This window comes from Ctenopharyngodon idella, chromosome 18, assembly GCF_019924925.1.
Source record: "Ctenopharyngodon idella isolate HZGC_01 chromosome 18, HZGC01, whole genome shotgun sequence".
NCBI lineage: Eukaryota > Metazoa > Chordata > Actinopteri > Cypriniformes > Xenocyprididae > Ctenopharyngodon > Ctenopharyngodon idella.
In genome coordinates, this window is record NC_067237.1 from 34,056,160 (window position 1) to 34,071,118 (window position 14,959).

At 38.0% G+C, this 14,959-nt stretch overlaps 2 protein-coding genes across 2 annotated transcripts; one reads left to right on the forward strand and one right to left on the reverse strand.

The window, feature by feature from the left end:
* Positions 1 to 237: 237 nt before the first annotated feature.
* On the reverse strand, positions 238 to 6,063 carry LOC127499594 (vomeronasal type-2 receptor 26-like). The gene is made up of 3 exons (XM_051869986.1): positions 6,049 to 6,063; positions 1,249 to 1,381; positions 238 to 1,142 (listed from the first exon to the last, which is right to left on the reverse strand). The coding sequence occupies exons 1-3, from the start codon at positions 6,061 to 6,063 to the stop codon at positions 238 to 240; spliced, it is 1,053 nt and encodes a 350-aa protein (XP_051725946.1).
* Positions 6,064 to 6,727: 664 nt separating this feature from the next.
* On the forward strand, positions 6,728 to 10,308 carry LOC127499595 (extracellular calcium-sensing receptor). The gene is made up of 4 exons (XM_051869987.1): positions 6,728 to 7,000; positions 8,318 to 8,545; positions 8,619 to 8,742; positions 9,404 to 10,308. Exons 1-4 carry the CDS (start codon positions 6,728 to 6,730, stop codon positions 10,306 to 10,308), a joined length of 1,530 nt encoding a protein of 509 aa, XP_051725947.1.
* The last annotated feature ends 4,651 nt before the right edge of the window (positions 10,309 to 14,959 follow it).

A 14,959-nucleotide genomic window follows, 5' to 3' on the forward strand; every position in this document is an offset into this window, starting at 1 on the left:
ACTTCACTTGCCCAGGATGAAAAGTAAAGTGTTACCGAAAAATCACTTTAATTCAAATCAATTAGAGTATGGGTCAGATGGAATGATAAATAGCTAGACATTTTCTGAAAGCCACCTGAGCTTATTTGACTACAAACAGTTGCTAATTGTTCTTAAATTGCATCAAAGCTGTTTATTCAAGTTTCAATAAGCAGTACATATCATGTCATAGACTGGAGACTTTTAAAATTAGTTCTTTCAGGTTGCTCTTCCCATGAGGGCCTTTTTAGTGTTTCTTTCTGGGTGTAATATAATAATGTAGCACTTTGGAGCAAATATGGAGATCAGTAATCCAAAACTTGAAGCCAGGATGGCAAATATCTCCACAGCTACTGCATATTTCCCTGGAGAGCTCACATATGCTGGAACAAATGCTATCCACACAGCACAGAAGATTAGCATACTAAAAGTGATGAACTTTGCTTCATTAAAATTGTCTGGAAGGTTTCTTGCCAGGAAGGCTAACAGAAAACTTACTGCTGCTAAAAGGCCAATATAGCTGAGTAGCATGGAAAAACCAACCACTGAGCCAATAGTACATTCATATACTATTTTGGAATTGACATACTGGCTGTTTTTATGGGGTTTTGGAGATGCATTTGATAGCCAGACTGCACATATGACAACCTGGAGGGCTGTTAGGACCAGAACTGTGCATCTTTGTTGAGCTGCTCCAAACCATTTCATAGCACTTTTACCCTCTGGTCGAGATGACTTAAACACAGCTATTACCACCATAGTCTTGACCAGGATGCTGGAGATGCACAGGACAAAGCTTATGCCAAACACAGCATGTCTCAACTGACACGTCCACAACTGCGGCCGGCCAATGAAAAGCAGCACACACAAAAAACACAGTTTGAGTGACACCAGCAGCAAGAAGCTGAGCTCTGAATTGTTAGCTCGCACAACTGGAGTGTGGCGGTAATGTGCAAAGATGACAACCACTGCAGAACAGATGCAGGTGCCAAGCAAGGAGGCAGTGCTCAGGGAAATGCCAAGAGGTTCCTCATAGGATAGAAACTCCACTTCTTTGGGGACACACTGATTTTTATCTGTATTAGACCAGAACTCATCTGGACAAACTATGCACTCAATGGAATCTATGTGTATGAAAAAAGAGAGAGAAAATAAAGATAGTGGTATAATGTTAATAAAAGCTATGATTGAATAATAATACAGTTTCAGATGTTCTTATGATTACATGACTCTTTCCACCTGATATATTAGAAATCTCTCCATCTGCACATGGCAGGCAGTCAAAACAGCAGGCAGGAAGGCCCTTCCTTCTGGCTCGCCTGGTGCCCGGGGGGCAACTCTCACTGCACACAGACCGTGGGGACTGATGGATACACATAAAAACACATAAAAATAGTGTATGTCTGTATAATACTACAAAAAGTGTATTCTTTCAGTGACTATTACTCACGTAATAATACATATGATAGTTCTGTTTCAGTAGTTTAAAAGACTTAATAAAATGCAATATTAATTACTTTATTTGTCTCTAAGTTCCAGTATAATGCATCCTCATCCAGTGTGAGCACCTTCCCTGTTGCTGCCCCTTCATCTACCACACCAACTGTATGGACAACTATTGACCCATCAGGACTCGGCTGCCAATTCATCACATCATAGATGGCCAGAGCATCTCCATTCTTATCAAATGACACATGATCCCCAAAGCCTGTGGTGAAGTTCACTATCTGTAGATAGTGAACTAGCTGTACAGAACAGATATATCCTTATGTTTTGTTATATCCTTATGTTCATTTAACTATTCAATTCTATATTCTAATAAGCTGTGCTTCTGTCCACAGGAGTCTTACCTGCCAGGGTTTCAGGTTGGATATGTCGGCACAGCTGTTCCCACTGAATGGTCCTCTCCCTTCCTGACACTTTATAAGGCCATTAAGTGCATGTGCTATAGCATAAACTGCCTTATACACATTATATGAGGCCCTCAGCTCTGATACATCAGTGTATGCTGTGTTTGTGCTTCTCAGATCCTCCTGTCCTGTACATATTCTTTCTCCCTCTTTGCCTCCAGTGTCAAAACTGCATTCAAACATGTTTTCCCAGAAGATTCTCACCATATTATTTCTCATATTACTGTCAGGATGGAGGCGAAGCAGAAAGTCATGAAGTCCCTGGATTTCCCCCCGCCTGATGGCGATACCCAGTGTGCCCCCCAGGAAGGGCAAAAGACGCTGAGTGTGAAACACAGATGAAGTGGCCCAAGCTTCACTTGCAATCCACTGTCTGCCTGTTACATTCTGCAATACCACCTCGTCCATCAAAGGCAGCAGATAGGCTTCTGTGGAGAACACCACCACCACTCTTGCTGTAGAGGCCTGAATCACTTGTACAATGCGATGGATGTCTATGTGGTTGTTATCAAGAGGAAGGATTTCAGAAAAAGAAACACAACCTCCAAACAACTGCACTTCCTTTTGGAAGGAATAAGCAGCGTTGATACCATAGTCATCATCACTGTAGAGGAGACCAACCCAGGTCCATCCAAAATGTCTCAAGATCTGAACCATAGCTCGCACCTGGAAAGCATCACTGGGGATAGTTCTGAAGAAAGTGGGGTACTTTTTCCTGTCACTTAAACAGGAGCAGGTGGCATAGTAGCTAACCTTATAGGAGAGATCCCAATGACAAGAAAAACATCAATTACTCTTTTACATGAGCATACAAATTTAAGGTTACAGAAGTTTATATTCATCTCATCCTACCATAGGTATTCGAAATAGTCCCAACACACTGGAGATTGCAATACAGTGAGTAGATCCAGGATCCCCCACAATCCCAATTACCGGTGGTGGGCCAGTGCAGTTGAAATTGGAAAAGGTCTCCTCTGTCCCGCTAAGTAGGGCTGTTGCAGACCTGAAAGCCACTCCAAGCTTCACACAGTTGTCATACAGATGATAACCGAGGGTGACGTTAGGCAACAGGTTAGGATTGTTATTGATCTCATTAATGGCATATACCATAGTCTGTGCCTGCTGGAAACTTGCCATATAGAATCTAGAAAAGGCAGCATAAATGTTTATATTCAGTCACCCTAAAAAATAACACCATAAACATAAAAAAAGAAAAGTTAAATTCCATGATAAGATTATCACTTTTATGGATTTTAAGAGCATTTATGTCAGTACATTTAAACATTTCATTAGACAAACCACTCTAAATGAATAAGAAGACTATCAAATATAAGTCAGTAGAACAGAATTTGTTCTTCATGTTCTTCCTTCTATTGTCTTATTCTTCCATCTGTTTAGCCCAGGCTCACCGCTCACAATGCGACTGTTCCGGTTCTCTTTTAAAGTTCAGTTCTGGGAACACTGTAATGAGATGAAATGCAAACAGGCCTCCAATGATAAGATCTCCTTCTTGAAACATCCCATTTAACCTGAAGTGTCCCTGGAGTTGACAGGAGCCTGACCTAGTGATTGAAGCTGCAGAGATACAGGTAAAGGATAGATAAATACATAAATATAGAGAGCTCCACATCATTATTACTCTCTCTCTCACCCACTTGACTTGTTAATGTATGATAAAGATTATGTGCAGCACTGTTTTATAGAGCAGGTGGTGCCACATGGGCTTCTCAGAAACGACGTCAGTCCTGGTCTCACTGTTCCTTTATTTCAAGATTTGCACAGAATAAATGCAATTGTTACAATTTAAAACTATTATGTGGGATATTTGTTATTTTCTAGCAATAAACAATACAATTTGTTAGAAAACCTCAAGAAAAAAAAAATGTTTAAAATTGAAATTGGTACCATATTGTGCTAGCCACTTTTTATGCAAAGCTAATTTTAATAGTTTATTTAACAAATCTAAGGGGTTGTGCCTCGAAAGAAAGAAAGAAAGAATAGCACAAAGTGTTTCCATACCTGTGAAAAGTGCCAGATCACTCTCAGTGTTCTTTGTCATATCCAGTAGATGGCAGTCAGGTAATGACAAGCTGTATGCCGGTCATTTTACTTGTTTTTAAATTTATTATTATTCTAGAACAAGTAGGCTCAAAAGTGTTTAATTGGTCAAATATGGTCAGCAATTAGTGATGAATATTATTAATTACAATGCATTATTAATGAATCTTTATTATCATCACTCTAATTATTGCAAGGTACACAGTTTGCTTGCTGATCATCCTTTCCTGATCATTTTATATATTTGCTTCCTCCTGACTTCCTGCAGCTATCATTAAAGGGATAGTTCACCCAAAAATGTATGAATTTCTTTCTTCTGCTGAACACCAAAGATATATTGAAAAATGGTGCTATAACTAAACAGTTTTTCAAAAAAACAAAACAAAACAAAACAAAACAAAAAAAACAACAACAAAACAAGAATTCAACACGATTTTTTTGTTTTTCATTCAGGGATGAAAAAATGAAAAAACAGCTGGAATATTCTATCTCTACACGTGGGTGGGAATGAAACGCCCCTTTCCTCTGATTGGTCAGCCGACCTTGGTCACCGAGTAAGTTTTAAAAAATATTAAATTAAGACAAACACTAATACAAAAAGGAAAGAATTATGCATCGACTTGGGTATATAGGCCTTAACACAAGAATTCTGACTGTCTGTCATCCGGAGCACAACAGAGGTATTAAAACATAATACTATTCTGAGGTTTATAATGTAGGTATTGTGTTTTATTAAAATTAATTGATATCTCAAAAGGATGCGCTGCCTTATGCTTGGAGCGAATATGCTTACTCAATATACTTCCACAATGCTTGGAATAGCCTATACAGCACGAGTTGCATAGAATTATTTAATGACAGATTTGCATCCATTTGAAAAAAGTGAAAGTCAACATCACTGCCATTAAATGGGAATGCAAGCAGGACATTTTGTGTGTGTGTGTGTGTGTGTGTGTGTGTGTGTTTCTAAAAAAGAATGTAATAAGCCGTTAGAACAATATGAAGTTGAGTAGTTATCCTAGTTCACACAGTTCAAACAAATTGTGATGGGTTAATCTCTAAGCAGATAAACTCACCTATAGAGTGAAGTGCAGACCAGTAAGTGTAAATACGCAGCAGTTAGCCTATTTCTGAAATAAACTCCTATATACCTAATTCTCTGACATGAGTAGAGTCAGCCAGAGGTGAATTTATGTCTACACAGAAGAAAGCCCTGTCTAGGCTCTGCCCCGGTATGGTTTGTGTCAAGTTATTCATTAGTCTGGTTGTTTGGTGAGAAAAATATTAAATGTAGTTGCAACAAGCGTGTTAAGAGTCCGTACAACCGCAGCTGAGGAGGACTATCATTCCTGTTTGGTTACTGACATTCTCCAAAATATCTTCTTTGTGTTCAGCAGAACACAGAAATTAAATTTCAAAATTTTCATTTAAAAAATTTCAAAATCTTCATTTTTGGGTGAACTATCCTTTTAAGCCTTATGACAATTTTTAAAGGGATAGTTCACTCAAAAATGAAAATTCTGTCATCATTTACTCACTCTCAGTTTGTTCCAAACCTGTATAAATTTCCTTGTACTGCTGAACGCAAAGGAAGATATTTTGAAGAAAGTTTGTAACCAAGCTGCTTTGGGCCACCATTGACTTCCATAGTAGGAAAAAAAATACCATGGAAGTCAATGGTGGCCCAAATTTATACAGCTTTGGAACAACTTCAGTCAGTAAATGATGTTCACCCAAATTTTTGGGTGAACTATCCCTTTAATATAATCCACATAAAATAAGAATTCAAATGTAATGAGGAGTATTATTTCTTTTAAGCTTTCTGATTAAATTAAATATTCACAAAAAAAAAAAAGAAAAAAAAAAAGGTTGTTTATAACATCTGCAGAAAAATGTAAGCTGTTTTGTCTTTTTTCTGTACAAATTGTATTCACAATAAGATGTTGTTCAAGTTTTAGAAGGATCCCTAATACATTTCAAGGCACTTTGATCAGAAATACTGTTAAATCACATGACCTGGGTGACAACTCCACCCACAATGTATATCATTGGCCTGTCTCACCTGATGTTTCGTCATTGTGGCATCATTGTGATATATTTTATATAGCTGGGAATTCTAGACTTCCATACACTCTGGATGGGGTCCTCACTAGCTGTTTCCATGGTCGGATTTGAAAGATTCAGCAATGGCCAATAAGATGCCAGTGAGTGAACTGGCACCACTGGGTCTTTTGCTTCTGTTGTACTTATCAGTAATTCTCTGCACCTCAATGGACACGAGGTGCTGGACACTGGGTGATTTTAATTCACCAGTACTGGAACAGGATGGTGATATTGTAATTGGAGGGCTCTTTCCCCTGCACTATGTAGCTCCGCAAATGGACCATAATTACTCTCAACGACCACAGCATCAAGAGTGTAGCGGGTGTGTGAAAAGACATGCAGAGAATGGAGAACAGCAATGAAAAGATAAAATACCAGTTGGTTTAAAAGAATGAATATTTACCTTAAATGTAACATGAATGAGATCCATACTTTATTACTCATAACATATGCTGTATTATTATGCTAAAAAAAAAAAAAAAAGATGTTCGTCACTTTTGTGAACTGTTTTTTTTATCAGAATAAGCCTGTTTGTTACCTTTTCACTACTACTATAACCAGCTCTCTCCTTGTTATCTTTGTTCTCTGTCAATCTTCCCAACAGTTTTGATTTCCGTGCATTTCGCTGGGTCCAAACAATGGTGTTTGCCATTAAAGAAATCAACAATAATTCCAGTTTATTACCAGGAGTGACACTAGGTTATCGGATCTTGGATAGCTGTGATCATGTGCACACCAGCCTGCGGAGTCTGCTTTTCCTGGTGAATGGCACCTTTAGTCAAACACAGGCTGATGCTGCTGGCAGTGCCAAATGCATTTCCACTGCCCCGGTGCCAGCTGTCATCGGCCTGGCATCATCTTCACCTACACGGGCCGTGGCACAAACTTTGGGTCCATTTAGAATTCCACTGGTAAGAGTCTGAGTAAGAGGTGATACAGTGTGTAACTGTGAGCAAAATAATGTGTTGAGCATAACATATATATATATATATATATATATATATGTGTGTGTGTGTGTGAAGTGGGGATCAGCATCTATAACCTGATCAGTGCAACAAAATATATTTCTGTACACTGTTCTACTGTTGTTAATACAAGTTTATTTTATTTCCAAAATGTAAATTTTGCAATTACATATATCTAAGTCTGCCAAAAACAATAATTCAAGATCTTGGTTTCACCTTTAATATCTGCCCTTTTTCTGTTTTTCTTTCTTGCTCTTTCTCCACTGACCCCCCTTCAAGATAAGCTACTTTGCAACCTGCGCCTGCCTCACAGATAAGAAGGAATACCCTTCTTTCCTTCGTACTGTTCCCAGTGATGTATTTCAGGTGCAGGGACTGGTCCAGTTGGTTTCCCACTTCGGCTGGCGCTGGGTGGGCACGGTGGGTACAGATGATGACTACAGTCACTATGGTATCCAGGCCTTTACTGAACAGCTTGAAAGAACTGGTGGCTGCATAGCCTTTCACCACACTATACCAAAAGCACCTTCTCAGGCACAAATACATGCTATTGTTAATAGCCTGGAGGGTTCCACTGCACGAGTGATTATAGCATTTGCCACTGAAGGACAACTGCTGGAGCTCCTGGTTGAAGTGGCTCGTAGGAATCTGACAAGGTGGCAGTGGGTGGCCAGTGAAGCCTGGGTGACAGCCAAACTTCTCACTATCCCTGAGCTTCACCCTGTCCTGTCTGGAACAGTGGGCTTTTCCTTCAGGGGCACTACTATTCCAGGCTTGGCTGAGTTTCTTCTCGGGGTAAGGCCTTCACCTAGACCTGAATCTTTTTTTACTAACATGTTTTGGGAGGAACTGTTTAGATGCAGACTAGGTTATGCGGACAGCAGTGATTCTGAGTTGCCACTCTGCACTGGCTCAGAGGATCTGATGGAGACTGAGAATAGCTATACTGATGTATCAAGGGTGAGGATTTCATACAATGTCTACAAAGCAGTGTATGCTATTGCTCATGCTCTACACCAGCTGTTGGAATGTGGCTCTGAGGAACAAAGCTCAAACCACGTCTGTAAAACTGAATCAAAGTTTTTTCCATGGCAGGTAATATTCATGTGTTTGTCAGAACCTTCTTGTATATTAGCAATTTTAAAATGTGTAAAAAAAAAAATATATTATTATTTTGCTAAACAATTATATTCAAATGTATATTCCATAATGTAATTATATTTATATACATTTTATATTGCTTGCTTTAACTAATTAAAATAGCTTCTTCACTACCTGAAAAAAGTGAATTTTACAAACCAGTTCAAAGAGAAGGTGTATTTTGACAACAATGGAGAGCCTGTGCCCCTCTATGACATCATAAACTGGCAGAAAAATGGCAGAGGTAACATCCGGTTTCAAATGGTGGGCACTTATGATGGCTCTGCCCCACATGGACAGCAGCTTAAGATAGATGAGGGGTTAATTCAGTGGGCAGGGAGACACACTGAGGTGAGCCTGTGGCAAACAGTTGTAGAGCTCTAAGTTTGGAGAGAGTCTTGATTTTATAATGTTTTGTATGCAGGTTCCTGTTTCTTTATGTACCCCTCCTTGTCCCCCTGGAACACGCCAGGCCACTCGACCAGGACAGCCTGTCTGCTGCTTTGACTGTTTGCCCTGTGCTGAAGGGGAAATCAGCAATATCTCAGGTAAATATATAATAGCATAGATGATCTATCTATCTATCTATCTATCTATCTATCTAAGGGATAATGTACAGTCAGCAGCTAGACATTATCACCAAATAAACTCTGACAGGAGGGGTTTATTTTGCAATAATGACCTGCTGACAGTATATTATCCATAATTACATGGTTACTCACCAAATAAATAAATATATGGACTTAAAATAATGATTTGAGTATAAACGATTTTACAATTTTAACTGTTTATTAGCTCAAAGTCCCATGACCCTACATAGGACAAGCGATTTTGAGAATTTAGGAATGGAATTAACTTAAAGCTTCCACTAAGAAAATAGTCCATTGCAATGTAAAACAAAACAATAGCATTGAGACAAACACTGCAACAATATTACAGTAAATCCAATAATAAAGTTGGTCATTTTCACTGCATCAGTACTGATAATTGAGACACACGATGGTGCCATGATGGTTGCGTTTGTATGAAACAAGAGTGCAAGTCTGCAATGTGATACGAATGTAACAGCAGTTTCAGTTATACACATGATGAGTGTATAGGGAACATCTGACTGCTGAATGACCAAACAAAGTATTCTAGAGAGTTTTGTAATAATGTATGCTATATAGAAAATCTGGTTGACCCACAGTGTCTGTTTATGTCTACTAGGTGCTACTGAGTGTACCAAGTGTCCCCAGTACTACTGGCCAAACAAAGAAAGGGTTTTCTGTGTTGCTGGCATAGAGGAGTTCCTTTCATACCATGAAATCATGGGCATCATTCTCATTTCTTTGTCTCTCTTTGGAGTCGCTGTGGCAACTGTTATCACAGTGATTTTCTTCCTTTTTCGAAGCACACCCATTGTTAAAGCCAACAACTCTGAGATGAGTTTTCTATTGCTGTTGTCTCTCAAACTTTGCTTCCTTTGCACACTGGTGTTTGTGGGCCGGCCCTCGCCATGGACATGCCGTGCCCGACAAGCTGCGTTTGGGATCAGCTTTGTTCTATGTATCTCATGCATACTGGTGAAGACCATTGTGGTGCTTTTGGCGTTTCGTTCCACTATCCCTGGGTCCATTTCTCTAAAGTTATTTGGCATTCCACAGCAAAGGGTTTTCATTTTCTTCTGCACGACAGGCCAAATTATCCTGTGTGCTTGCTGGCTGGCACTAGCACCTCCTTACCCCTACAAAAACACATCCTATCAGGGTGGTAAGATTGTACTAGAATGTAAAGATGAGTGGCCACTAGGATTTTACCTGGTGTTGGGCTATATTGGGCTGCTCTCTTGTATGTGCTTTGCCCTCGCCTTCCTTGGAAGGAAACTTCCAGATACATTTAATGAAGCTAAGCTCATCACTTTTAGTATGCTCATATTTTTTGCTGTGTGGATCTCTTTTATACCAGCATACAACAGCTCACCAGGGAAATACACAGTGGCTGTTGAGATATTTGCCATTCTAGCTTCCACTTTCGGCCTTCTGTTTTGTATTTTTATACCTAAATGCTACGTAATTCTGTTAAGGCCTGACTTAAACACTAAGAAAGGAATGACTGGAAAAATGTCTAAATGAAATGTCATCAACATGACACTGACACCCTGTCCATCTGGTCAGCATTTCATTCCTGTTTATCATATTGTTTGGTTATGATTGCTGTATTTGTTGTAAATATATGAACCACGACTTCTGTCTGTAACTTTAAATGGAACAAATAACTCATTTTAGTTCATTTTCTGTATTTTATTGTCAGATGTGTAACTATAATTACTTGATGATGACATAAATAAAGCCATTTTACAGGTTTTTTTTTAAATGCTTTGGTGTAATTTTCACAAGCAATTGGTAAATTTTCAAAACTCTGAGAAAAGATAATCAAAAGTGCACTTTTTTTTCAAACAGTTCAGCATATTTTCACTTGTGTTAGTACAATACACAAACAAGTATCCTTTTCACTACACAAAATAAGTGTTTCATCTATATAAATGTTTCACATATGGCATCAAATACAGCATTTTATATTACAGTATGCCATGTGACACGGTAAACAGATTACTATGGTAGAGACTGCCACATCACTGTAACTCTAAAGGCCAACTACAGTGTAGATTCAGTCAAATGGTACAGTGAGAACATTTACTGTATTGGCAGCAAACTCTGTTCTGGCACAAAACCTCATGGCCATGTCATACCTTCATCAGATCTTTTACAGTTTTTTTTTCAATTGCTAACATACTTTTGTCCAATCTGTAGTCACGTTTTAAAAACTCTAAACACAATTAGCACAACATCCATGTTGTGGCCATACCATTAACACAATTCATGTTGTTTTCACACAAAATGCAGTCAATTAACACATTTCCAAAATAGGACTCTCTGAATCGGATTTGTTCAGTGTGAATGCAGAACAACACAGAGAGAAAGCAGAGGAGCAGAGAAAAAAAATGTCTGGGTGAGGGAGAGGAACAGATGAAGGAGCAGAGGAGTAGTTGGATCAGGACAAGGGAGAAGAAGAGGTATATGGGAGAGTAAGAATGTGTGCTGGAGTAATTTTTATCTCACTATTCTGACTTTTTTTCTCTCAATTCCTATAGTTTATATTTCACAATAAATCAGAATTGTGAAATGTAAACTCACAATTGCAATACATAAATAAATAAATAGAATAGTGAGATAAAAAGTCACAATTACCTTTTATGCTTTTTTTATTCTGTGGTGGAAAAAGAGCTTTCATAATAACCAAATGCCATGTATGTTGGATTTGTTGATCAATGTCAGCAATTTCATGTTTTCATTTCAGTAAAAGCTTCATACAACAACGATTTTACTACAATGATTCCACTACCACTGTTCCATATATGCAAAATATGTGGTCTGCACAGGGCACTAGCTACCAAGGGGACACCATCCCCCTCTATGGGGGCACCAACTGAATTATAAAAACTATGGATTTCATATTTTCTGCAGGTAGAACTGAAACATGACAAGTAATGCAGTTTTCATAATGCCATCAACTGTTAGTATTTTAACAGTCATTGCACTATGATTGACTATATGTTCATGTTGGATAGATACAGTAACTAGTGCTAGTGTTTTGACAGAGCGACTCGATTTTGAACCAGGTTTGCTGTGGTTTGATAGAGTTAGTATATGTTGAAAAAGGTTTTTAGCATTTTGAAATGTAGAGTTTGTGTTTATTTAACAAAATATGGTTTTGGGCAGAAAATTAACTATTTGGCCACTTGTGTGATTTATGTGTGTTGCTGTGTTAAGAGTTTAGAAAAAGTATTTTAAGTATTGATAAACGCTTGTTAGCAATTGTAAAAAAAAAAACAAAAAAAAAAAAAACTAATAAAATACTGAATAGATCCTATTACAAACATTATGGATTTTATGCCAATTATGTAATTTAGGTAATACAGTTTTTTTTTTTTTTTTTTTTTTTCGCTTTGGTACTATTTTCACATCTAAGGTGTACATTTTCAAAACTCTTAATACAAAACTCCAAACTTATCACACTTGTAACACAGCTAGTCATTCTTTCAAAACCTGATCTCATGCTTTCATTCTAGTTGTACATATTTTCATTCTGCATAATCACTGTTTCAAAACACAAGATCATTGTGATATGTAATGAGAACATTTGGTTTAATCACTGAAACACAACAGTATGTTCTTCTTTCAGTTTAGTACTTTTAACAATCAGTTAATTCAATAGCAAACAATACAAGATACATGTTTCAAATCACCCTTGTTGCTGAAATAATTACACAGGCTACAGATGGCACAATTAAAAAAAACACTGGCTAAATTACATAATTGACATAAAATCCATAATGTTTGTAATAGCATCTATTCAGTGTTATCAAAAGGTGTGAAGTATGACGTCATGATGTTCTGTGCTAGAACAGAGTTTGTTGTCAATACAGTAAATGTTCTCACTGTACCATATGACTGAATCTATACTGTAGTTGATCTGTACAGATGAAGGGTGAGTTACAGTAATGTGGCAGTCTCTATCATAGTAATCTGTTTACAGTATCACATGGCATACTATAATGTAAAACAATGCCATCTGTCTCCCTTCTTCTGATGCATTTCTGATCAATCTGAAGTTATACAGTCAATGACTGTTTCTTTTCCCTTACTCTGTCCTGCTCTGTGTTCACAAATTTCAAATCCCTCTGTATCTCTCTCTCTCTCTCTCTCTCTCTCTCTCTCACACACACACACACACACACGTTGGTTGTTTTAGATTTTCAAAAAAGATCATTCTGTATGATTTATAAGCTGTTTTCCTCATGGGGACCAAAATGTGCCAAAAATGTCCAAACAAGGTCTAAAATTACCATCCTTGTTGGGACATTTGGTTCACAACGCAGTGTTTACCAGGACCACACAGGCACACACACTGGGCCTCATTTATCAAACGAACGTACGACAGAAAATTGGGCGTACGCTCGTTTCCACGCAAAATTTGGCATTTATCAATCTCACGTCAGGTCTCGCAAGGTGTACGCAAGGTTTTGAGTCAGCGAGAACTTGCGTGCAGCATAGTAAATCTGGTGGAGAACTGTTATGAGAAAATTTAGATTATTTTCCTGACCGACAATCACTCACTAACCGATCAACCATTAACCGACACTATTAAAATGTCAAATTAAAATTAAATTAGCATAGATGAGTGTCTTAAAATAGCCTAGCCTACCACAAATGTTTTTTGTTTTTTTTGGTTTTTCTCAAGGAATTTCGCTTTGGATGCGCAAATGGCAACATCAACAGAACTAGGATTCACACATCATGCACCTGCAGCGCAGAGAAAAACAGAATAGGCTAATATTGGAATAAAATAATAGGACTACACGAAATATACTTCACTGAAATAATTAACAGATTAACAAAACAAAAGAGAAAAACTGTGCATTAAGTAGGGCTGGTACACGCACATTTGACGCGTTGTATTCGTTTTCTTTATTTTATTAAAATATTTATCTTTATTTTATTAAATCCAATTAATCGCGCGGGCGCCTCACTCACACACGCAGACCCAACATAGTATATTCTAGCGTTGCTAACTTTACATTTTTCAGCCATTTATCAGCAAACTAAAATGCAGACAACGTTACAGTTTAAATGGTCCGCTATCTATCTGTACCAGTCGGCGCGCGCAACGCCCAACCAAACACATTTTTGCGCATGTGAAGGAAGTTTTACGTGGACGTTACATCTCGAATATGGAAACGTTTGGATTGCTATGTGAGCCCAATTCAGTTTTGCTTTAAACAAATTCATTTCTGCTTTATAATGAATGCCACTATAGCCTAATTTGTGTTTCAATTAATATATAGCTAGGCCTACTTATTTTTCGTTATTGTTCTGTTCTGAATAAAATAAATTTAAAGGATTTAAAGAAATGAGGTAGCCTACTAAAATAAGTTTATATATAGCCTGTTTGTAAGTATTTAGTTTTATTTAGGCCTACCAGTATTTTTATTTAAATTAATTGTATTGTTTGCAATTGCGAGGTTGAGGGGTGTTTTTAGAGTAAGATAAATTTCTTTTATCATGCGATTACTTCCTCTTCATGCCCGGGTTACGTTTCTCTGTGTCGTAAACTATAGGGCAAGGCTTCTAAAATTTGGGGCGTGACATTTAAATGACGACAGTTTTCAGCCACCACATTTATCAACATCAAGCGGCAACCTCCCCCAGTTTCTCGTGAAGCCAATACGGAAGTGACTTAAACTGCAATTCATCGACTGGCCGCTAGGGACAAGCTCCAAAAGAGAGCAGAATCTCATTGACCCACATGTTAAAACGGCCAACTTTACAGCAGAAAAAAAAAACATGTTTACAGCTTGGTACAAATTGTGGTTTTGGTCCTATACTGCTAATTTTGCCCTTCATGACAACTCTGAGGGGGGTGAATTTTTTTATAACTCATCCGTTTAAAATATATTAAGCCTGCATAATGGCCTGCATAAAGTTCTGCATAATGGGCGTGGTCACTTGAGTGACAGGTAGATTGCCGCTGCTGTCTGTGAGCCATCATGTCACCTCAGCTAATTCCAGCCGCCTTATTTGTGCTTTTTTTTCTGAAATTATTTTATACAATTATAAAATAATATGGCTTGCTGCGTTAATGGTCGAGACTCGAGACAGATGTGTGTCTGTGTAGATGTGCATGCATGCGGAAGATAAACAGAACACACGTTGAATCGTGGCA

Bases quoted from the DNA above. Each gene is read 5' to 3' on its own strand.
- LOC127499594 (XM_051869986.1), bottom strand. The intron at 1,143-1,248 runs GTCATGTAATCA...TCATACACATAG, and splicing joins TAATATATCAGGTGGAAAGA to ATTCCATTGAGTGCATAGTT.
- LOC127499595 (XM_051869987.1), top strand. From the start codon at position 6,728: ATGGTGTTTGCCATTAAAGAAATCAACAATAATTCCAGTTTATTACCA. The intron at 8,546-8,618 runs GTGAGCCTGTGG...TTTTGTATGCAG, and splicing joins GGGCAGGGAGACACACTGAG to GTTCCTGTTTCTTTATGTAC. The intron at 8,743-9,403 runs GTAAATATATAA...TATGTCTACTAG, and splicing joins GGAAATCAGCAATATCTCAG to GTGCTACTGAGTGTACCAAG.